Raw genomic sequence first — 23,772 nt, forward strand, 5'->3', positions numbered from 1 at the left:
TCTCCGAGTGTCTGAGAGGGGGGCCTTGGGAGATTGCTCGGCCCTTAAGAACGGTGCTTTAGGTGCACTCAGGTGGCCGTATTGGGGAACACACCGTGACCCTGACTGCAGACGTCAGGTATTAAAAAGGAGGAAAACGAGGCAAGTCTGGCTGAGGATAACAGCCGGCCTGAAAATAATTAAAAGAGAAATCAAAATAAAATACGTAGCTACACACCCGAGGGGACGGGTTTAGTTATACGGGGAACTCCGGCCATCCCAGTGTAAAGCAAGCTAGCGTAGGACGGAGGCTCGTGCTGACCGGCTTAGCGGCAGTGGGGGCACTGCGTAAGCAGAACTTTTGTTTGTAGTTGTAGTACTGTGTTTTATTTTCCCTTTTTCTTTCGCCTTTGGTTTTCATTATTATTTACGAGCACTTGTTGTGCCCTTGCTTGTGTACCTGTTGTGGTACAAGCCGTGGTGCTGGTTACTGTCGCCAGTATCCAGTCCACGGACAACAACGCCATCTCCTGGACGCAATAAATCAGTGCGCCTGAGCAGCGTTACAAATAAAATACTGTCTCCTGTGTCAGTGAGTTGCCCACCACCCTTCCACACCCCCCCACCACCGACCTTGGCCCACCCACTTTTAGAAAGGCTCCAGTGCCATTGGTTTCAGTCATCATCCTGGTGACTTAAAACTGAGAAGTTTAATGCTGTGCTTCTGTTGAGCTCCCAAACTTCCAAGTTCAGTTTAACTTTGTCTCACTGCAACACTCTGCCCCCACTGGTCACAGAGCATTGCTGGAAAGTTAGACACCGACTCTAAACTAGGAGAATAATACTGTACATTAGTTAAGATAACGGAGGCACCAATTCTCTCTTTCAAATTATATTTCAGGAAGTAAATGACACTAGCATGGTCTAATATCACTATGTATATTTCAGTGAAATTGTTGGATCGCCCCACTTAAAATACATTGTGTCAGCAACATAATTCCAGTAAATCTTACCTTTTCATAATGCATTTCAGATTTATCGAATGCTCCTTGCAGATACTTCAGTGCTACACATCTGGTCAAATTCATAAAGTTGTTTCAAGTTGACATTGAAAACACGTCAGTCGTAGATAAAGCGATTGGTACTCAAATGCGAGTCAATTTATCTAGCTTCTGGTAGTTTGAGTTCTTTTATCGAAAATACATGGCAAACATTTAGAATGATTAGTTTAGTTTTTTTTTTATTTTATTTTTTTTCTGAAGAAATATTTATATTAAAAAAATCTGCTTAAGACGACGAATGTACGTATACAGAAAATAAAATTTTTTCAAGAAATGGAATAATTGTTACTTAAGTCCCAGAAGCAATTAAAGGAATATGTGTTGAACGCATTCCTTCAGCAGAAAGTGCAGCATGGAAAAGAGTGTAAGCTATGTTTGTCAGTTAAAATCAAATACACCTTTAACATAGTGTGTGCCTCTTTAATATAAGAAAATGTAATATCTGCAAAGTGATGGGAAGATTCACTGGAATTATTGTGTTAACTATATGTACTTTTAATGTATATTAGCTAAGACTGCTTCTGTTCACAAGCGTTATCCTTCTTGTTCCATTTGGTTTTTGTTGTAAAATACTTGCGGTGAGCATTACTTCATGAGTGAAGTTGCTGTACTCCACAGGATATTGTGAAGCTACTCAGTAGAATTATTACTTTTTGTACACCGACTAAGATTTCACTGTCCAACTTGAAAACAAAGGAAAATGACAACTTCTCCTTCCAGAGATAAAAAAAAAAAATGGAAAAATTTTATGTATTCCAAATAACATACCATGGTTAGGGACCAAAACAGCAAGAAAATGTCTCATGTTCAGTTATTTAAAGACTTGACTGTTGTTTGATTCTTTGACATCTGTCCTATTTTGGTTTATCAGGACAAACCTATAAAATTCTCCAAGTGACATTTTAGACAATCGGATGCTAAAAATCAATGTTTAGAGTTAATTTAGAGTTAACCCCACTGCTGCTTCTATCCAGTGAGATCTTGTTACTGACACAGCTTGGGTGGAACTCAAAAGGTCAGGTCGCTTGACCGTGCCGTGCGGTATGTCAGTGGCTGAGTCGTGTTTCAGACACAATTTCCCAGGGCGTAATGTAGCTCAATTCTAACCACCAGACCAGACTCCCTCTCAAACCTGCAATGTCATGTTAATGCTTTAGTTCTATTCCTATTTCCATTCTGGTAACCAGTCAGCGCTCTTTCTTTTTTGCTCACTTGTGTTACCTAAGAACAGGTTCTAATATGTACACCTGTATGTTTTCCACAAAGCTAACAATGAGTACATATCCCCATCTTAGTTACTTTTGACAACTTCTGGTGTTACATGCATTTAAAGATATACTGCAGTGCAGTAGCTGCTTAGGTTAATTTAAGATGACAGGGGCATAATTGAAGGGCTGCGACCATGTATTTTTGGTCACCTGTTTCTCTCAGCCCTGTGTAAATTGTGTTTTAATTATTAATTTGATCAATTGTGGCCCAACTTTTAAGGATTTAAAGTGAGGTATTTATCCCTATTTGGAACCAAACTGTTTTATAAACACTTTACGGTATTGGTTTGTAACCTCAGAAGGGCAGTTTTCTTGTAGGATTTCTAGAAGATGTTGCTGTACAGTTAAGGTATAGACATCATCATACCAAAGGGTGTCTGAGTTCGTTCCAGAACCATTTATTTGCACTGTACTTGTCCGAAGACAAGTACAGTCCTTGATAAAGACTGAAAATAAGAAAAGTAAAATGAATTGCGCATGGCAGGAAAGGTCAGTTTGAATTCCCTGCCCATTCTGAATTAGTGCTATCAGTTTCATGTGTGTGGTGAACACTGTGCTTGCTGTGGGATCTGCTCAGTGGCAAGGACATTTCATCACTGCAAACACAAGAGATAACAGCTGGGTCTCATGTTCTCTGTGTCTGGAATAGCGGGTTGATAACAGAGGCCTAAGATGCCTATCAGATTGTGTTTTACTGTAACTGATACAACAGCGTGTTGTCTGCACTTTGATTGCTGATAAAGAGCCATGCCGTAGAAGACAGTTTAGATCAGTCTAAGGTTTTTTGAGTTTAAAGGCCTATTCTTGTTTAGGTGGCTGCTGTATAGGCCCCTACACGTTGTTTCATAGAGGATAGCACACCAAAGCTTGATATGGAAAAACTATAACTAACGAGACAAGTTGTGTGCTATTCTATTCACAATGGAGGAAGTAACTTAAATTGAAATTACCATGAGAACTTCTTTCACAAATAATACTTTATACCAATTGATACCATCACTCAAGCACGGCAAACGTGATATTCTGAAGTACAGTGTTTTAAATGTTTTACTGTGATAACTTGTAACAATTGTAAGTCACCCTGGATAAGGACGTCTGCTAAAAAAAAAATTAATAATAATAATAATAATAATAATAATAATAATAATTTCCAGATTAGACATTGTGGGGTTCTACCAGTGTGGGGACAATAATGTGTTGGAGAAATTAGTCCTGTTTTGTCTACCCATTCACAGCTGAAATTTGCTCATCACTATTAATGCCATATGTTCTTGCAAATTTCTACTGTATTTTGTTTTTGAAATTGACATCTTTTTCTTTTTAAGAGACACCAGAAATGTGATTAGTGCCGCATTAAGAACCGTTGAGATCATTTCATTCCGCCCGGCGCTGTAGGGGAATCTGGAAACCAGTTCAGCCCTGGCCTCAAACTGTCAATGTGCAAAATATCAATATTCATGTCCCCTGCCCCAATGGTAAAGGCAAAGTAAATCGGAGCATATAATTTACGTGACATCCATGTGCATTGTCTGTTCCCCAAAGAGATTTGATGCCAGTAGTATTGTCCAGATGAATCATCTGCCTGCCTGTGTGCAGTTTCGAGCCCAGCACTGACAGGGTTTCTGAGTCGTGTGTAGTGTATATAGAGGGGAAACACGATCCCAAAGCCATTGACCCGTTCAGCCCTAGAGAGATGCTCTGTGTTTGAAGGTCAACATGAGCTGCCTACAAAGGTTAAGCTGAATGACTCTGGTCCATTAGGATAAATTGCAGCAGAATATACAGACAGTCCATTGCATTAATTATTCAGGATGCAGTTCCCTTTGCTGCCACTAAAATAATGACTGTTCTTCATAACTTGTCTTTTTAAGCTGAGAGATGTCTAAATGGAACATGTATTTCCTAAATCCAGCTACCGGTATGCTTATTTATTATAGACTTTATCTACTGTATCTAACACACTATTGATAATCTGCTGTTCAAGACAGAAGTGACAATTTCTGTGATGAGATTTGGATGTGGCTTGTTTGACCTGGGTTTTTGTCTTGTCATTTTTATAACACAATTAAGAAATTCCACTGTAATAAATAAATAAATAAATAAATAAATGTTGCTTAAGTGACTATTGCATGTAAAAAAGTGGCATAACAAAAAAACACAACTACTTTCATGTGTTTATTCATAACATTCCTATTCATAATGAACTGTAAGGCTGTTTTTGTATACTAGCAAATACAGTGTTTGCTCCAGGACTTACAGACTGAGGGTCAATGTGGCCCCCACTCTAAATTTTAGGGGGACGTTTTCTTCGGTGAGGGGGTCAATATGTTTGATAATTCAGAATCAACCACCATTTCTTATTTTTGTTTGTTTTTAAATGTGCTAGCAGAGTTTACTGACCTTTTGTTTCTGAAGAACAAAAAATAAAACTGTAAAGCTGTAGATACAACCAAGGTGTCTCTAAACTACTCACTGTCATTTTTGGGGAAAATATTGGGAAATGTGTCACAGTGACCTGGTGTATCACTGAGTAGAGGACATTCATTGTACCAGATCACATTGCAGGGGTCCACCGCATACCCCCATCTGAGATACAGTCATAATAAAATTAAAACAGGAAAAAGGGTTTGTACAATAACATGATACAACAAAACGCACAAGCCTTGGTGTGTGTGATGGATAAAATTATAAAAGTTACAGTATTACAATGGAAATTATATATATATATATATATATATATATATATATATATATATACATACAGTACTGTGCAAAAGTTTTAGGCAGGTGTGAAAAAATGCTGTAAAGTAAGAATGCTTTCAAAAATAGACATGTTAATAGATTATATTTATCAATTAACTAAATGCAAAGCGAGTGAACAGAAGAAAAATCTAAATCCAATCCATATTTGGTGTGACCACCCTTTGCCTTCAAAACAGCATCAATTCTTCTAGGTACACTTGCACAAAGTCAGGGATCTTGTAGGCATATAGTCAGGTGTATGATTAAACAATTATACCAAACAGGTGCTAATGATCATCAATTCAATATGTAGGTTGAAACACAATCATTAACTGAAACAGAAACAGCTGTGTAGGAGGAATAAAACTGGGTGAGGAACAGCCAAACTCAGCTAACAAGGTGAGGTTGCTGAAGACAGTTTACTGTCAAAAGTCATACACCATGGCAAGACTGAGCACAGCAACAAGACACACGGTATTTATACTGCATCAGCAAGGTCTCTCCCAGGCAGAAATTTCAAGGCAGACAGGGGTTTCCAGATGTGCTGTCCAAGCTCTTTTGAAGAAGCACAAAGAAACGGGCAACGTTGAGGACTGTAGACGCAGTGGTCGGCCAAGGAAACTTACTGCAGCAGATGAAAGACACATCATGCTTACTTCCCTTCGCAATCGGAAGATGTCCAGCAGTGCCATCAGCTCAGAATTGGCAGAAAACAGTGGGACCCTGGTACACCCATCTACTGTCCGGAGAAGTCTGGTCAGAAGTGGCCTTCATGGAAGACTTGCGGCCAAAAAGCCATACCTCCGACGTGGAAACAAGGCCAAGCGACTCAACTATGCACGAAAACACAGGAACTGGGGTGCAGAAAAATGGCAGCAGGTGCTCTGGACTGATGAGTCAAAATTTGAAATATTTGGCTGTAGCAGAAGGCAGTTTGTTCGCCGAAGGGCTGGAGAGCGGTACACAAATGAGTGTCTGCAGGCAACAGTATAGCATGGTGGAGGTTCCTTGCAAGTTTGGGGCTGCATTTCTGCAAATGGAGTTGGGGATTTGGTCAGAATGAATGGTCTCCTCAATGCTGAGAAGTACAGGCAGATACTTATCCATCATGCAATACCATCAGGGAGGCATCTGATTGTCCCCAAATTTATTCTGCAGCATGACAACAACCCCAAACATACAGCGAAAGTCATTAAGAACTATCTTCAGTGTAAAGAAGAACAAGGAGTCCTGGAAGTGATGGTATGGCCCCCACAGAGCCCTGATCTCAACATCATCGAGTCTGTCTGGGATTACATGAAGAGAGAAGCAACTGAGGCTGCCTAAATCCACAGAAGAACTGTGGTTAGTTCTCCAAGATGTTTGGGCCAACCTACCTGCCGAGTTCCTTCAAAAACTGTGTGCAAGTGTACCTAGAAGAATTGATGCTGTTTTGAAGGCAAAGGGTGGTCACACCAAATATTGATTTGATGTAGATTTTTCTTCTGTTCACTCACTTTGCATTTTGTTAATTGATAAATATAAACTATTAACATGTCTATTTTTGAAAGCATTCTTACTTTACAGCATTTTTTCACACCTACCTAAAACTTTTGCACAGTACTGTATATATATATTTACTTTTGGATAAAAAATAGTCCATCAAACAGGTTTCTAGTTGTTGGAAACATCAACATCATTTTATTGTAATTACTAATTAATTAAAATCAACGAAGCCTCCATGCTAAACTCAGTCACTCAGAAATGACATAGGACTATTCCATGATAGCAAATGGCAATCATGTATTTTTTATTGATAATACAATTACAGAAAAGGCGCCAAATAAAGGTTCACTATCCACGGCTCTATATAGCTGACCTCATTAAGAAAACGCATTGGCATTTTTTAATTCTTGGCGACTAAAACGTACAGTACTGATGCTAATTAAAAAACAATAATAAAACGCTTGATGGTGTTCTCTGATGGTATTTCGTCTTGATCGCCCTTTGCTAGTAATGTACTAGTATTGAGCCAACAATCCAAATGTGTTCAATGCATTGAAAGCTAAAAACTCACACCAGACATAACGGCTTGTCAAACTAGACCGCATGTAGTACTTCGGTTTCATTATGTATTTTGAAATTAACCAATAGTACTTAAGTTACAATAAACTTTAATTGTGTCATTGAAATATATATATATATATATATATATATATATATATATATATATATATATATATATATATATATATATATATATATATATATATCGACTTGCAGGCATGAACGCACACAGGAAATAAAATGAGTTAAAGACTAGGCTTTTAAGTTTTTTTAAATGTGTTTTTTTTTTTTTTTAATCCCAAAGACAGACTGCAGTAACCGCCCAACTGTTTATATGACATTTAAACAACAGGATTTATTTATAACGTACATATTTAATATGTAAATTAGCCATGTGTGCACTGAAGTTCACGCTCTGTCACAGCACAGCAGCGATTAAACGTTGATTACATGATAAAAGTTTGCAGTAGATTGGCAAGTGGTACTAAGTAAAATGCGCTGTTTGCCATTTCAAAATTTTTCTCGCGTACCCCAATTTAAAAACTGCTGCATTAGAAGAAACCACATTACCAACAGATAAAGTTTAATAGTCGTATTTAAATGCCATTGTCCTGACTGGTAAATTCTTACCTTCCAGCTGCCCCTTTATTTTGACACTTGCCATATCAAAAATGGCATTTTTTTTTTACATTTTTCATTCTTAGCCCCAAGTAAATATTTTGAACAGTTTTCAAAGCAATGTTTGTTTTATTTTTACAACACACGTTGATGTTGATATGATAAACGCGTATCTGCTGTATTGCATTTCTTTCAAGGTTAAACGATGGCCCGTGTTACACAGAACACTAAAAATAAAATGTCAAATATACAATATGTATTTCGTTGGTTTTGTGGATTTGCTATATTTTAATACTGCACATAATGATATGGTTTTGAAAATACTACTTACCAAAACCGTGACTGCACGTGAATTGTATTACATTAATTTCCTTTATTCCGATTCCAGTGGGGTTATCTCAATGCAAGATGTATCTATACAGTGCTGTATAAAATCACATACACTGATATATATGAAAAGTTCACTATATATAAATTTTTATATATAAATTCCGTTATAAGCCTACTGGTGAAATGGCCTACTGGCGAAATGGCGCTTATGGTGCATAGCACATACGGAATTATTTTGGGACATTTAGCATTTTTTGTCATAGAAAAGACACATTTCACATATTTTATAACATTACCGTAGTCTACTTTTTTTTTTAATCGATGCGGTTTTCGTTTCACAAATCTGCTGCACTTCGTCTATAAACTGTATTGCACTACGCACAACTTGTTCAAACTTCTCCCATTCACTTGCTAGATCACTCCGTATCTCCAAACATCAGACAGTTATTTTGTCTAGCAAATAGATAAGTTAACAGCGGATGAATTCCACAGTATTTTTAAGCACAAATATAATAGCCTGCATTTCAAAAGTCACTGCCGAAGCTGATTACTTATTCTTCCAGAAGTAATGGTCGGGTGTAACAGGGATACATGGTTATATTTGCGCCGGGCCATGTTGTTAACAAGCCTGATGATGTTGTCGTCCAGGCTTTACTGTGAAACTGACTGTAACCAGGGAGGGAGTGAGCGCATTCTACTGGACTGGAGAATAAAAGCACAGGAGTTTAATAATGAAAACGCAAGTGTAAACAAACAAGTAAAAAAGATTAGCCTCTCGCCAGACATGTCATGGTAATAAAAAATGCATTCATATACTGTGTATTGGTATTGCGTCTCGTCTGGGAAGGGGGACATACGGGCGCGTTAAGAGAAATTCAGCGGGACATTTTTTATTTCAGGGGGTCATTGGCGCAATGGCGCGGCCTAGCGCGAACACTGCAAATACAAAATAACATTTTTTGTTATTGTAGAAAAAAATGACTGACTAGCTGCTTACTGTATAAAACACTAAGATATCATTACTAGGACTGAAGTCAAAATATTCAAACCTGGTCTTAGTTACACGCAGTCGTTCCAGTGATATTGTGCCTGTATTTCCACAAGTAAGTATTGATCCATTCATTAAACTACAATTTCTCTCCATGGTCAGCATATTGCTTTTTACAAAATGGCGTCGCTTTGAGCTCCCACGTTGAGATTGGCCTATAGCAACAATCTGACTGTTGCTAAGGAATCGTAGTTGATTTGGAATTACCTGCTTTTCCACAAAGAAAGTTAATTTATCAAATAACAAATATAAAGTGAAAGTTAACTTTTTAAACATGCAGGAAATGTCTCGGGCATGGTATAGAACGGTTATGTACTGAATCTTCATTGTGTATGGAGAATGATCCCACTCATGATCCATTGGCTTTAAACAACTCCTTCGATGCTACACGTCATCGATTAATCATCAGGCCCATCTGTGAGAGAATACTCTGTACACATGAAGAGTCAACACATAACCTCTATGTATTCTGTCTTTTTAAAAATATATATATATATAATCTATCTTTAATGAGACTATGTTGAATTAAGGTTTAAATAAAGAGTCTGCAAAACTTCATTGTTAAAGCAAAGACCAGAAGGGGTTGTAATTCGGAAGTCTGTGTGGATATATAAGAACATAAGAAAATGTACAAACTAGAGCAGGCCATTTGGCCCATCTAAGCTCATCTGGTGCCTAGTTGCTGATTCTTCTCAAAACTTTGTCAAGTTGGGTCTTAAAGGATCTAAGTGATTCTGGCTCAACAGCATGACTGGGTAACCCATTCCATACCCTCCCCACTCTGTGTGAAGAAGTGTCTCCTTCCCTCTGTCTTAACTTTATCGCCATTGAATTTCCAACTGTGTGCTCCGGTTCTGTGCTGTGATGAAGTTTAGGTTAGAGTTAACTGTGTCCTCTGGTCCTGGTTTCTGTGCTGTGATGAAGGATTGGTTAGTGTTAGCTGTGTCCTCCGGTCCTGGTTTCTGTGCTGTGATGAAGGATTGGTTAGTGTTAGCTGTGTCCTCTGGTCCTGGTTTCTGTGCTGTGATGAAGGATTGGTTAGTGTTAGCTGTGTCCTCTGGTCCTGGTTTCTGTGCTGTGATGAAGGATTGGTTAGTGTTAGCTGTGTCCTCTGGTCCTGATTTCTGTGCTGCACTTAAAGTATTGGTTAGGGTTAACAATGGCCTAGTTTCCACGCAGCTCAGAAAATCGTCACTCTCTCTTCACAGTCATTATTTATGTGACGTAGCACTAGGGTGACCACCCGTACCTAATTGGACAGGACAGTCCCCAAATGTAAAGATCAAGTCCCGGGCTAAATGCATCCGGGACGGAATTTGTCCCAGATTCCTAGACAATGCAATCTTACAGTTCAGTGCCACAGTCAAACCATAGCATATCTGTTTGGAGCAAAGCCCCTCCCCTGCTGCATCATTTTGCAATGCCTTACACAGCCCCAGAATGATTGACACATTGGACTGCCAATCTAAGACATAGAACTATGACTTCCACTACCATGTGACTTTTTACACTCACATCACGTTCACCAACAGCCTAACACTGATCTGCTTTGGTGACAGCAAACAAAATACAATTCGTAGAATATTTTAATTTCAGGTTTTTTTGTTTATGTGAAATGGCTGACTCTAAAAGTTGAAGTGGTAAGGGAAGGAGTACCTTAAGGCCTACTCCACAAAAGAAAAAAGTAAGCACCTGTGCAAATTCAGAGAGGAATGGGTTCTAACAGTCATACACATAGATTAGGAAAAGTGCAAATGATTCAACAAGCGTTTTTTATACATTATGTAGAAAAGATTTTAGAATTGGGTACTGAGGTGAAAACGCTGTTAATAAGCATTCAAAGTTGATATTTAATTTTGAAATACTGTTATAAATATACAGTATAAAATATGGAAATACACAATACCCCACCCCGCTCCCCACCATAAAAAAGGCAGGTGTCCCGTTATTTCATTTTGAAAAGGTTGTCACCCTGTGTAGCACACACCTACCACGCACATTCCACACTTAGAGGAAGTACGCGTCTCAAACATTATACGACTTCAAAGGGAGGGTAAATCACCGCCTTAGGCTAAAAAGCCGTACAATTGACCAAAAACTTCTGAATTGAAACACGCCTGAAAGTCATACATTATGCTTACGAGACTTCAGCAGTGAACAACCTGCTTGTGATGTAACCTCGGGCAACTTTCTACTAAAACTGACGGCCGTACCAAGCAATCCTTTTGCAAAGCTTCTTTGACCAAATAGGAAAAAAATAAGCGAACAGTACGAGGTTATAAAAAATACCCTTTGCAATAAATACATAAATAAATAACAAAGCCGATTTACACTTACTATCTTTATCTTCGTGATTGGTCATCGGATAGCTGATTGCTTTAGCCTAGACTTTATTGTCCCTTTGAATACTAGCCTTAAGCAGCATCTAGGGGGGAAAATTACGTTTGTATCAAAATATGTATTAAGTTAGCATAGTGTGCTATTGCTGTGGGCTACTGACAACATCAGGCTTGAGCCTAATTTGTTGAGCAAGATTTGCTTTAAAAGTACGAAAATATGAAAAAAACAGTTGGTTCTACGAATTTGGTCCAAAAAGTCAACTAATGGCAAAAAGCCTTGCACTGTCCCTGTGGAATGTGTATTAATATATATATATATATATATATATATATATATATATATATATATATATATATATATATATATATATATATATAATATAAAATTATTATAATAATAATATATAATAAGTGGGAAATGTGGGCAAGTAGGGTGGCCTATTATAGATAAACTACCAATATTTTTAAAACATTTTGACTGGATATTTTTTATATCCATAAACGAAATGCTGGTATTTTAGCTCCATTTGAATTGCTGAAGCTAAGGTTCTGTAGGGAAACTTGTACATATTGTAATATGTACGTGTATAATAGGTTTATAATTAATATATATATGCAGTCAAAAAATGTACAGCAAATAATACAAGGATAGTACACAGCACTTTCTTATGGCATGGTCATTTTTTTATTTTTATTTGTATCTTTTTTTTGGTGGCCAAATGAGGCAGGCTAAAAACCTAGTGGATATCAGTACGATATCAGTAAGTCACACAAAAATTGGAACTCAGACACAAACCCTCCCGTATTTTAATATTAATTGGGTTGTTTGCTTTTGGAACGAGAATTTCTTAAAAGAACACCAGCAGATAAAATAATAGCCCTTGTGTTTTAAACCAGGTTTGACAGTAAAAAAAAAAAAAAGTGGCCTCTATACAGCAGACAAGTTAATTGTAAGCAGTTTGGTAGAGGGCCATTTACTGTAAGTTCCTGAAGTGTGCACTGATTCATGCTAATGGAACTTAGAAGCCCTTCTCCTTGTTACCGTCATTAGCGGAAAACTCAATCAGGAATCGATTTTTTTATTGTTTCCCCCCTCTCAGCTCCATTACAGCAGAAAAAGGTAATACAATATCCACATAATTACAATCAATTACGCAGCTATGGACTGGAGCCGTTAAATACAGACTCATGCCCTTTTGTAGGACAAACTAGAATACATTTAGAAGTTTTAAGTTGGTGAATTATATATTTTTTTTTATTATTGACTGACCTGCTTGTTTTCTGGGGGTTTTTTCCCACAAACACTCACCTGAACATACAGTATATATCTGTACACCAACAACAGATATACTTTGAATTTGTTTTGCTCCGATTTGAAGCTTCTGTGAAGCTTCTCAACACAACCTCAGAACATGAGACTCTAAACAGAGGCTGTGTAATGAATGATATACACAAGGACCACTTCAAGTGTAGCGAGGGCTTAGTTGTTTCCATTCAGAAAGTAAAGCTTGATATTTTGCATTGAGAAAGAGAGCACCATTTGTCACTTCTTTTGTTTTTCCCTAAAGATTAAAATAACTGCTGAGATACAAAGCATTGGGCGCACTTGAATAACTCACTTTACTGTTTGTTGTGGCAACATTTCGTATGGAAGTAATAACCTGGCCTGTTGAATCATACTGTACATGTTGGACAAACACCACAGAAAGTGGTCAAGGAAGGTGCTTTATTCGTGTTTACATCAAACTACCACTGGGCAACAGAAACCAGAGAGAGAATATGTTTGTTCTTGATGTTCCCTGCATTGGATTAATGACAGTGGTGAGCTTGTTTTGGGTATGTTGTCATGGTAATATTTCAAGCACTGCAGTAGGAAGATGGATGGGGGTTTTGCTGTAAACTTTCAACAAATAATAATACAATAAATACATAATATGGAGGACATTTTCTAGGAAATAACTTTGCTAATCCAAATATTAAAATCTTTTTTTTTTTTTAAATGGCCATTCACGCTGAAAATCTCAGTTTTCCACTCTGGACTATGACACCCACATCCTGGTTCCAGCGTGCACATATTTTATTTACTGCCATACTGCAGTACCAAGGCAGTACCAAGGCTTTGACTTCTCAGTTTACAGCTTCTGAATGCCAGTATGGTAGTACAAATGGCAGTGCCTCGGATAACAGGAAAATAATCTTCCAATAGGCTTTGAAAACAAAGTTAATTGATTGGTTCTCAGTTGTACAACCATGGCCAAAGGTTTTGCATAACCCTATAGAATTTTGCTTCAAAAAGTTAAGTGAAACTTGCTGAACAATGTTACGTTAACATATTGAATTACATACTGCTTTGTAGTTTTCCATACACTTAACGAATAATCTAAAAATTTTACATTTCAAAATCTAGCATGCTATATGGCTTCCAGTAGACTCTTGTGATATCATTTTAGTTTCTTAGATTACATAATGTTAAATAAAATATCTAAATTATGTTCATATATACATATATATATATTTAATTATGTCTCAATCCTAAAAGTCTAGGGGATGCAAAACGTTTGACCATAGCTGTAAATGTAAGGTACGACAGCTTTCCTTGTTTTGAACATGTTAATGAATGGATTTATTGAAACCCTGCCGTTCTTTTCTTTTTTTTTTTTTCTTTTTGTAATAATTCTTAAAGACAATTCTGAGTGCAAGTAACACATTTTGGCACACCCCTAGCATAGAGTTTTGTTTATTTGTTCAATGTTTTTTTTTTTTTAATTTTTGGTTGTTGTAAATAAAAGTTTGATGCCAAGCACTTCAGCAGCATTGTGATCAGGTGCCTGTCTGACAATGACAGCTCGCTCCACCCTGAACACACAATGAAAAACACTCACATGAGTTAGAACATATACAGAAGACCTTATATAAACAGAACCTGTTTATATATGCAGCTGATCAGTTTTTGAGGTTGTGAAAGCATCAGATTGGCGGCATTATAAAGCCCTGCTAGTAATGGTTGTTTGGTCTTTTCTCATTTATAAGGTTTTGGTTTTTAATTAAGAAAAAAAAAATGAAATGCCTTTGCTCCTAGTTTGACTTCAAGCGAATTAGTCATTCACCTAGACTATGAGATCTTTTTTAACATAATTTGAAATCCCAATAAAAGTGATTGGCTGAGAGATTTAACTTGTCATGCAATTTAATAGCTGCTTTTGATTACCGTTTGGATTTGTGATGAATGTTCTCCTGACGGAACTTTCGAAGTCTGTCTCATAGTCCTTTCATTTTGAGCCCTTGGTCCTTCTCCTGGCCAGTCATATGGATGGATGACCAGCTGATGGCTTCAGCCATATGGAGAGTGTCTCCACTCAGACGGCACACCTCCAGTCCTTTTGAAACAGTAGTTGGGCTGAATTTCAGTGTGACTTGAAGAATAAAAATGAAATTCCATTAGAGGATTGAGATTTGACAGAGTAGTATTGTACATTATGTAAAACATACAAGAAATGTTTAGAAACGTTAAGGCTGTGTTTTACAGAAATATCTTTAATATTTTAATCGTAAGTTCTAGTAAAGCAAATACAGGAGGGGGAGCTAAACTGGTACAATAGTGTAGTTTTTCGGGTATGCAGGGTGGGCAACGGTCTTAAATCAGATATGATAGAACCTGTACTAAAGAGGCACAGGTAGTTGTCTGAGCAAGTCTGAGTCAGGTAGAGGTGTGAAAGCCGAGAATGAAGGGGGGGGGGGGGGGGGAGGCAGGAAGGCGAAATGTTGGGAGCAGGAAGGAGAAGATGGTCTGGAGAATAGCTTCTGAATATCCTTTGGAGCAGGAGGAGGCAAAGTCATCAGGTGTAAAAGTGGGGGTGTGGGTTTGAGGAGGGAGGAAAAGGTGGAGAAAAGTCAGCGGGGGTTGTGTGTGGAGGGCAGGATGATGGATTGCTAGTAGGAGTGTTTGGCAGAGGTGAGGGCTGTCAGAGGAGGGAGCGGTAGTAGTCTAAATCAGATGGTAGCTTGGATCTCTTCCATCTCCACTCAGCATTGCGCAGCTCATTATGGGATGAGCAGAGTGTAGAGGATAGCCAGGGTTGGGGAGGGGAGGAGCGAGCCAGGCAGGAGACGATAGGACAGAAGGAGTCGAGAGTTGCGGTGAGAGAAGAAGAAAGTTGTGGTGGCAGTCTGCTGAAAGCCGGGAGAGTCAATAGGGGGAAGGGAGAGATCCGAGGAAGTCACGTGTTTGGGGAAAGGGAGTGGAGATTGGGGCAAAAAGAGAGAAGGGGTACTAGATGGGAGAGGGTAGAAGTGAAAAGGAGATGATGGGGAGAATGCAATGCAGTGTGAAACTCAAAAGGGCTGACAGAGATGGAGGAGAGAGCAGGGGGCATCAAAGTTCCAGGATGGACAAAGTAGGAATCCAGTTCCCCTGCCTCGTCCTGAGGAGCAGGGAGAGTGAGAAAGGACATACAGTAGAGAGAGGAGACAGCAGCTGGGGTACAGAGTGGGGAAGGTATTGTAATGCTTGGCAGACTCATTTGATGTTAATCTAGGGCAGAATGCATTATAGAGAATAGAGACATGGGGGCGATCCATGTTTCTTTAAGTCAAGAGATAGATGAGAACGTGTTCTTCCCACCAGCGCTCATCCGGTTCCAAGTAGCTGGTTGATCTCAAAACTTTGTCAAGGAGTATTTTAATGGATCCCAATGATTCAGTATTATAAACATGGCTAGGTAACCCAGTTCATACTGTAATGATCCTTTCCTAATTTGTTACTATACCTTTTAGTAACGTATATAGTTCTTTCAAGGCACCTACTAGGTTGTACTCTGTTAGCTCTCGAAGAGGGCGGAGAGCTGTGCAGACTGGCCTTAACTAGTGGGTTAACAAGCAGGCTAAATAATACACTGACTCTGTGACCTTTGTTCTAGAATGGAGCTGAGAGACTAATGCTATCTGTGGTCTGAAGCATTTGACTACTAAAATAAGTGTGCTGTGTGCTTTTACCCGCAGTCCATGTCTCTATTCTCTATACTGCATTCTGCCCTGGATTAACATCAAATGAGTCTGCCAAGCATTACAATACCTTCCCCACTCTGTAGGAACTTCAATTTCATGGGCTAACCCTGGTGAAAATGTTTGTAGAATAAATGAGTCTGCATACTGCCCTTGAGAAGCATTCAAAGCAATTGAATTTAAAATTGTAGCTATTTCAATCATTAAATAAAGGGCCCACTGGGATAAAAAGAGGCTGATTTAAATGTGTAATTTAAGAAGGCTTGCTTCCATATCTGTTAAGAGATACCAGCCCTGCTTGTTGCCGGCAGGTAGTGCGTTCAATTAAGAATAGCAACAGGAAATTGTACAGCCTTTTGTGGTAACTCAAGATAATGTAGTTTACTGCCACAATAAGGCACCGTTGATTACATTCTAGTATTTCTGCACTTCTGGCTCGTCCAAACCTCTCCTCTGCTACGTCCGCTATCCTCCTTTTAATTGTGATTGTGACTGCTGTAGGTTTTTAGATAAAGTTAGGTTAGGGCTAATTTGTTTTTAAGTGTAGTGTACGAGGAGAGAAACATTTCTACATCAACAATGAGGCCTGCAGAGTCATTTATTTTAGAATTTGGAGTCTTTACCTCCAAGTTTACTGCACCTAAAAACAAATTATTAATTATTATGAATTAGTCATTTAGCAGACGCTTTTATCCAAAAACGTTGCTGTTTTCTGTGGGCGTTTCCTTGGTTGCCGTAGTGATGGGAACAGACAGGTTGAGGGAACTGAAGAAGTGTTGAGATACTTAATTGAAGTGTTTTAATATCTCATAGTAAACCCCAGTCACTCAGAATGCAGCACAGCACTGCTGGGCTGAATCACCACTTTTCTTATTTAATTTTATTGTATTTTATTTTATTATAGTACTAATAACTTTTGACAATAAAATTTAAAATCAACATTTTAGTCTTGCTTCCAAATTGAATAAATGATGAACCAATTAACACTTTTTTCTTGCATGTCACACTGTGAGGGAACTAATCTGATTTGCTTACAGAGATTACATTTTTAAATGTAAAGCTCTTGTGATAGGCAATACAATTGTTGGTCTTTTGTTTCTTATTAGATAAAAACAAAGGAAAACCTTTTGATTGACTTCACTGTTGCCTTTTTGTTTATAAGGTCAGGAATACATTAGCCACAGTCTGTATGGGTTGATAAGTGCTTAAAATTACATCATTGTGCTCTATCAAGACATAATTCCACCATTTTGACATCACCACCCAGAAGGCAAGAATGTATAACAAATGCTGTAGGCACTGAGGTCATACTAGAAGCAATGTTTGTTTATGCTTTATAATCAAATCCTTCTTGTAATGTCAACTGAGGTTTTTAGTTAGAATGATATATTTTCACTCCAGCCTTTTGTTGATACTTTATTTGTAATAAACTTCAGTATTGCCACTGGGTTTGCGGCATTTTAGGGAAATAAATCAAGATTAACCTCTTACACTGAAATCAAGATCCTTGATCAAGATTTAACAATGACAGTGCATTCAATATTAGAGCCATCAGTGTGATGAAGTTGATGACCATAACATATATCAACAGTATAGTATAGAACAGCGGTTTTCAAACTGGGGTACGCGAGAAACATTCTGTAATGGCGGATAACGCATTTTATTTAGTATGACTTGGCAATCTAATCAACGTTTAATCTCCTTTCTATAAAACCCCATGCACGTTACAATTTATATGACCCTATCTCAGATGGGGGTATGCGGTGGACTACATTATTTGGAAAGAGGTACGCAGCTTAAAACATTTGAAAACTCCTGGTATAGAATAAGAATGTGCATTGAAATGTTTATCTCAATTTGATAAGCGATTCTCCAGATACAGTGCTCCCTCGTTAAGGCTCTCGGTTACAACGTGCCTCGGATATAACCCACCTACAGCATGTCCCCCAATTCCCTATACCAGTGATTCATGCAATATTTCTACAGTAAATACAGTACTGGTGTTGTTCAAACTGTAAACAACTTCTCAGTCCAACTTCCGTTTCTGACTCTCCCTTTTGATACAGTATCTGAACTGAAGAAAAGCTGCGCTGGCACTTTATAACACAGACATCTTATTCAGCATTCGTTTTATATCTAAATAAATATTAGGCCTATTATGTGGTTATCTTTCCTAATGTATTTACTTTTTTGCTGCGAGAGGAGCTGCAGCTTTCTCTGGGAGACTAGACGGTTCAGCTTCGCTTCAGCCCCTCTCCGGCAGCTGAACCTGGGGCGAGCCCGTTCCCTCTTCCCCTCGCCTGACCCACTCTCTTTCTCGCACTTGGTTTGATTGCCTGTCGCTTCGAACTGAACTCTCGACCGCTGTTTAGCCAGGCTATTTATAGTTTAAAAACTGCTAATTAAAATGATCCACGAGTGGGAATGTTACCTTTTTTTTTGTAAAAAATATAGCATTGCTTTACATGGTGCTTGATGCAGGGTTAATTTACGGAAAGTTCAATTTTTTGCTTCACTTTATATTTTAGTCAGGTGCGTGTGATGTGTACCGCGGCGCCCCCCTCCCCCGTTTATAACGCTCTTCGGTTGTAACGCTCATATTGTGTGTCCCCCGAGACCTGCGTTTCTAGCGAGGGAGCACTGTACATGCAAAAATCCAAGTGTGACATGCAGATAGACAAATGTACAGACAGACACCCCCTGTGTCCCAAGAATCTGATATCATATTAACTTAATCTAAAAAATGAATATATTTAGTATTACAATATAAAGCTTCTGATATTTTGTTTGTAAAAATATGATTATGTATTTGAAACTTCAAATAAAACAAAACAAAACAAAAAAAAAATTGCTTTGTATTTCTCTATCCCAGGAAAGAGAAATGTTGCTTCTGTGGCTGTGAGCTTCATCAGAATTTAGAGACAAAGATAGAAAGAATGAAAAACCCTTCCTTCACACTTCAGTACTATTTTCAGAGATTTGTTTAATGAGGAGATTGCATGGAGGTGTTTATAGTGTTAAATCAAATATAACCTCCCAACCTGGGAACTCTGGTAAGAGATTCAGTCGCTCTTTATGGAATTTCAGGTCAGGAGTGAACACACACAAAAACGTTTAAATTGAAAACACAATACTGTTATTTATTTATTTATTAGCCTACACACTTATCCAGGGCGACTTACAATTGTTACAAGTTATCACAGTACAAAGTATCGCATTATAAATGTATTTTGGAAATGATAAAACCCGGAAGCACTTTGCAGTTTGTGCTCTAGTGTCCAATTGCTGTTGACTTAGTACAGTACAGTCAAACCTGCTCATGCGACCACCTTTATTAAGCGACCACCTGTCTAACGCAACCAGCAACCACAATTCTCTTACCCAGCAACAGACTCAAACCTGTATTAAGCACCCTTACACAGGGCTATTGTTAAAAGTATGGTTTTAAATGGTACGTCCTAAATTCAAAGGAATACGGTAACCATTTTAGCCTTTTGGTCTTTTATCCGTAATCAATAAAACAACAGTGCTCTCTTGTAAGAAGAGAGAAAACGTGGAGAAACAAAAGGTCCCCCCTAGATGACAGAATGAAAGTTATTAAACTTGTAAAGACAGTAAGTGCCAGAAAAACTGCTGAAAAATTCAGCACTAGAAAGATGCAGATACAGCCTTTTGAAACTGAAAGAACTAGGGCTTGAAGTTTTAGGTTTTTATTTTTGTTCACGTGACCGTGTTTTGAGCCGATTTCAATGTCTTAATTAAACTGTTAATTACTAAACAAAGTCGCTTATTTTTACCTTGATGTCCTGATTGACTTGAAGATTCTGTTTCACCTTCATTATTCGAACATAAGAGCAAACAATGACATTAATCACGTCCCCCAGATGCTTTGACTTACATTTCATTTTCGCACTTGCCTGGGAACTAGGTAGCTTCCAATGTGTCTGTTTCATATTGTGTGTTGTTCTTTCCCGCTAATTTAACAGAATGTTCTCATAATTAGAATGTAGCGGCTTAAGACTTAAAGGCAAACCGTTAAAAGGAAAATAAACACTGAAAAATTCAAGCCATACTTATAAGTATGAAAGCAATGTGTGCGTTAATCGAAAAAGATCTTATGCTTATGCTGGCGTTGGTTTCAGGATGCAATGAATCAACACTTACCTGAAAGGCAGACACAGGCATTGACATTTGCAAAGGATTTAAAACATTTTGCGTGACCTGAGACAGGCAAACATTCATTACTTTCACAAAATAATTCGTTTTGTAAATGCATTATCTAAATGAATGTTACTAAATTACATACTTCCTTTTGTTCATATTACGTCTTGCTTTCACAGTATATGTAAGACATACATAATTACAGGAAAGCATGTCAGAGACAAATAGAAAATTCATAAGTTATGGGCCCTCTTAAGAAGACCACCTGTGTTAAGAGACCACTATTAGACTGTCCCTTGAGTGGTCTCTTAATACAGGTTTAATTGTATTTTGTGCAAGACTAAAAAATGAATGTGAGGAGTATATACAACATGATGTGAAATATTTGGCTGCTGACCAATCATATGGAACTATAAGGATTTTTCGATTTACTTTCTAATGATCTACATACATTAGTTTGTCATACAGTATTCTCAGAATGCCTTGCAGTTACAATAATAATAATAACCAGAACTGCCAGGCAGTTTTACGGCTTCCAAGCTCAGTACCAGTTGGAAATTTGGGCAAGCTTAATGTTTTGGGAGGAAAACGACAATAAAAAAAAAAATATATATATATATCTTTACAATAACAATAGGCTTCCCAAGGCAGCTTGGAAGCCTAATAATGATTGCAACAGTTGCAAAGAATGGCTGTTTAAGTTACAAATTAAATATACATTTCAAAATGACAGTTTGTCAGTGATTTTTCAGTTAAAATAATGTTACCTTGTGCTTATTCAAAATGTTGTAGTGGGATACTTATTAATGTGTTTGTGTAACATGTTTCCAGTGTTAGGGAATAAAACATTACGGTACTGTAATCTGATTACATTTTTCAGTGACTGTAATGGAAATCAAAAAGCGCTTCAACAGTGAAAGTCAAATCTTGCCTGTCACATGAACACACTTTTTACATCATCTTGCTAGGGAATTTGGCGTCAGAGGAGGGAACAAGTGGGTTTGATAGCTGGATCTTTAAAAAATATTTGGAGCTGCAGCCTGACCAAACCGGAAAAAAAAAAGTCAATATAAAATGTGCTGTTACTATTGTTACTATCTGGAACTGTAACTAGTTGCATGTTTTTTTATGTTGTCAATGTAATAATTGTGTTCTATTGTTTGTGCATCTCTGATTTGTTTTCTGCAGGGCAAAAGCATTGTGCAGTAATGAATCTGAATGCATTTGCATTGCCAATTCAGTTCTTGCTGTGATCAGTTTAAAGCCCAGCTGCTTCGAGCCTCCAGCTTCTGCGTTAAGGTTAAGTTGAAATTGAGGGCATGTCTGGAAAAAGTTGTTAGGAAGCAATTTGAAGTGAAAGGCGACCATTAAAATGATTGGGCATGTGGCGCGAATTATAAAAATGACCTGTCTGATGATGTAATTTGTCAGCTGACCACGTACTTGGCCTTCAGCTTGGAAAGTTTTTGAAGAGGTTGTCGATGCGGTGTTTCTACAGATTTGAAGGTCCTGCGCAGTTGTGTTTTAAAATTATTTTCCTGTATCAGAAATACAGTGGAGATCTACTTAAGGGCACAACTGTTGAGCATAATGCCTGACATGTATAGTAGATATATACAGGTACATTTCTCTTAAATTGTAACCCAGTAAAGGGTTATGATGAGTTAACTGTGACATGCACAATAATTATTGGCTGTGTGGAACAGGGCAGAGGCGTAGCAATGCACACCTCAAACAAGTGTCTTGAAGGGAATATTTCTAGGTCTCATAATTTTAACAAAAAAGTCAATACTTCACCCTGCTCTTGCAAAGTAAACACATTCAGCCCCAGAACCTTGGAGGACTGGGCGAGGCAAATTACCCCTGACATAATACCCCAAAAAACCTAGCTGTAAGGTAATTTCAGCATTACCTCTTATAATCGTTGCTAAGGGATTCAAACAACCAGAAATCAGCACAGAAAAAAGAAGCATGGATTTTATTCTTGTTCAATCCTGTGATTTGAAAAAATAAAAAAAAACGTTTTAATTTAATGGCATGTTTAAAAGTAATACCAATTTTGGAGTTGAAAGACAGGACAGCAATTACTGTGTACAGAATTATAAACATTTTCATAAAGCTTTTTCAGATGCATGGCCCTGGGAGGAAATACTGGTATATAAAAAAAAAAGGTTTACTGTTTTAAATATGCTTTGTCAGTAATTTGTCAATATACAATATTACTGACAAATATTTTTTCACTTTCTTGCTTTTGTGATTGAGGACCCACCGGTTACAAGTAAGTAACTTTATTCAGTGAGGACAGAAGCTGGACATGTTATACAGGAGGGAGAGTGCGAAAGCTGGACCAAAACAAAGCTAAAACAATGCAAAACGTCTTAAACTATAGCACATGATTACTCCGTCCTATATAGTCTTAAGATTTGTGTGCATATGATTTTGTAAACTGCAAATAATATATATATATATTTTTTTTAAATCTTCACACAATAAACCACATGAAGAAATAGGCTAAAGGTGTTGGCTGCATACAATCACAGACCACAATGTAGTTTACAAATATATTGAAAAATTGTGTGTGCAAGGAACAAAAGAATGGTGATATATCAATGCTTGCATTTCTTGGCAAACTGCAAGCTTTCTTGCAGAGCTCTGGACCCTGCCTGCCTAACAGCCACAGGGATCCAGGCTTTCATGTATTCGACTGGCAGGCTTTCTTTGAAGTGTGCAGACCCTAACGTCAAAATCAATAGAAGCAGGGTTGGGGTTGAATCCTGTTTTTTAATTCCAGTTCCTTCTGAAGGACATTGGAATTAGAATTTATAATTGAGACACAGTAATTGGTGCAATTGTTCAACTGATTTCTTTTTTAAGCCAATTTAATTGACTAACAGTGACTTTGAAGTAAGTAATTTGCTGCCACTGTGAGAAGCTCATTTTAACAGAATACTGCTAATTGCAACTTTGATTAACGCTGTTTTGGTATGATTCCAGTTGCAGACAGAAGAGACAGGTTCAGTTGGAAAGTGAAATTCGGTACGTGAAGCTGATTTCAAAGAACAAGCTTGTGTCCTGTGTTAACAATTGTTTACTAAACAGAAATGCAAGTAATATAATTAACTAATACATACATCGCCCATAACTATTAATCACTCAGTAATTTAGAAATACTAAAATAA

General features: G+C 37.7%; 1 protein-coding gene across 2 annotated transcripts in view; it reads left to right on the forward strand.

Moving 5' to 3' along the window:
* LOC117402792 (ribosome biogenesis protein SLX9 homolog) overlaps positions 1–23,772 on the forward strand; it is an 82,946-nt gene that overhangs the window by 22,732 nt on the left and 36,442 nt on the right. Inside the window, exon 3 of one of the 2 annotated variants that reach the window (XM_034004261.3) lies at positions 23,588–23,629. The exons of the other annotated variant lie outside the window; for it this stretch is intronic. Within the exon in view, the coding sequence (XP_033860152.1) occupies positions 23,588–23,629 (42 nt within the window). The remainder of the gene's footprint in view (positions 1–23,587; positions 23,630–23,772) is intronic. 2 annotated transcript variants of the gene reach the window in all.

Source organism: Acipenser ruthenus, chromosome 10 (genome assembly GCF_902713425.1).
Source record: "Acipenser ruthenus chromosome 10, fAciRut3.2 maternal haplotype, whole genome shotgun sequence".
Taxonomy (NCBI): domain Eukaryota; kingdom Metazoa; phylum Chordata; class Actinopteri; order Acipenseriformes; family Acipenseridae; genus Acipenser; species Acipenser ruthenus.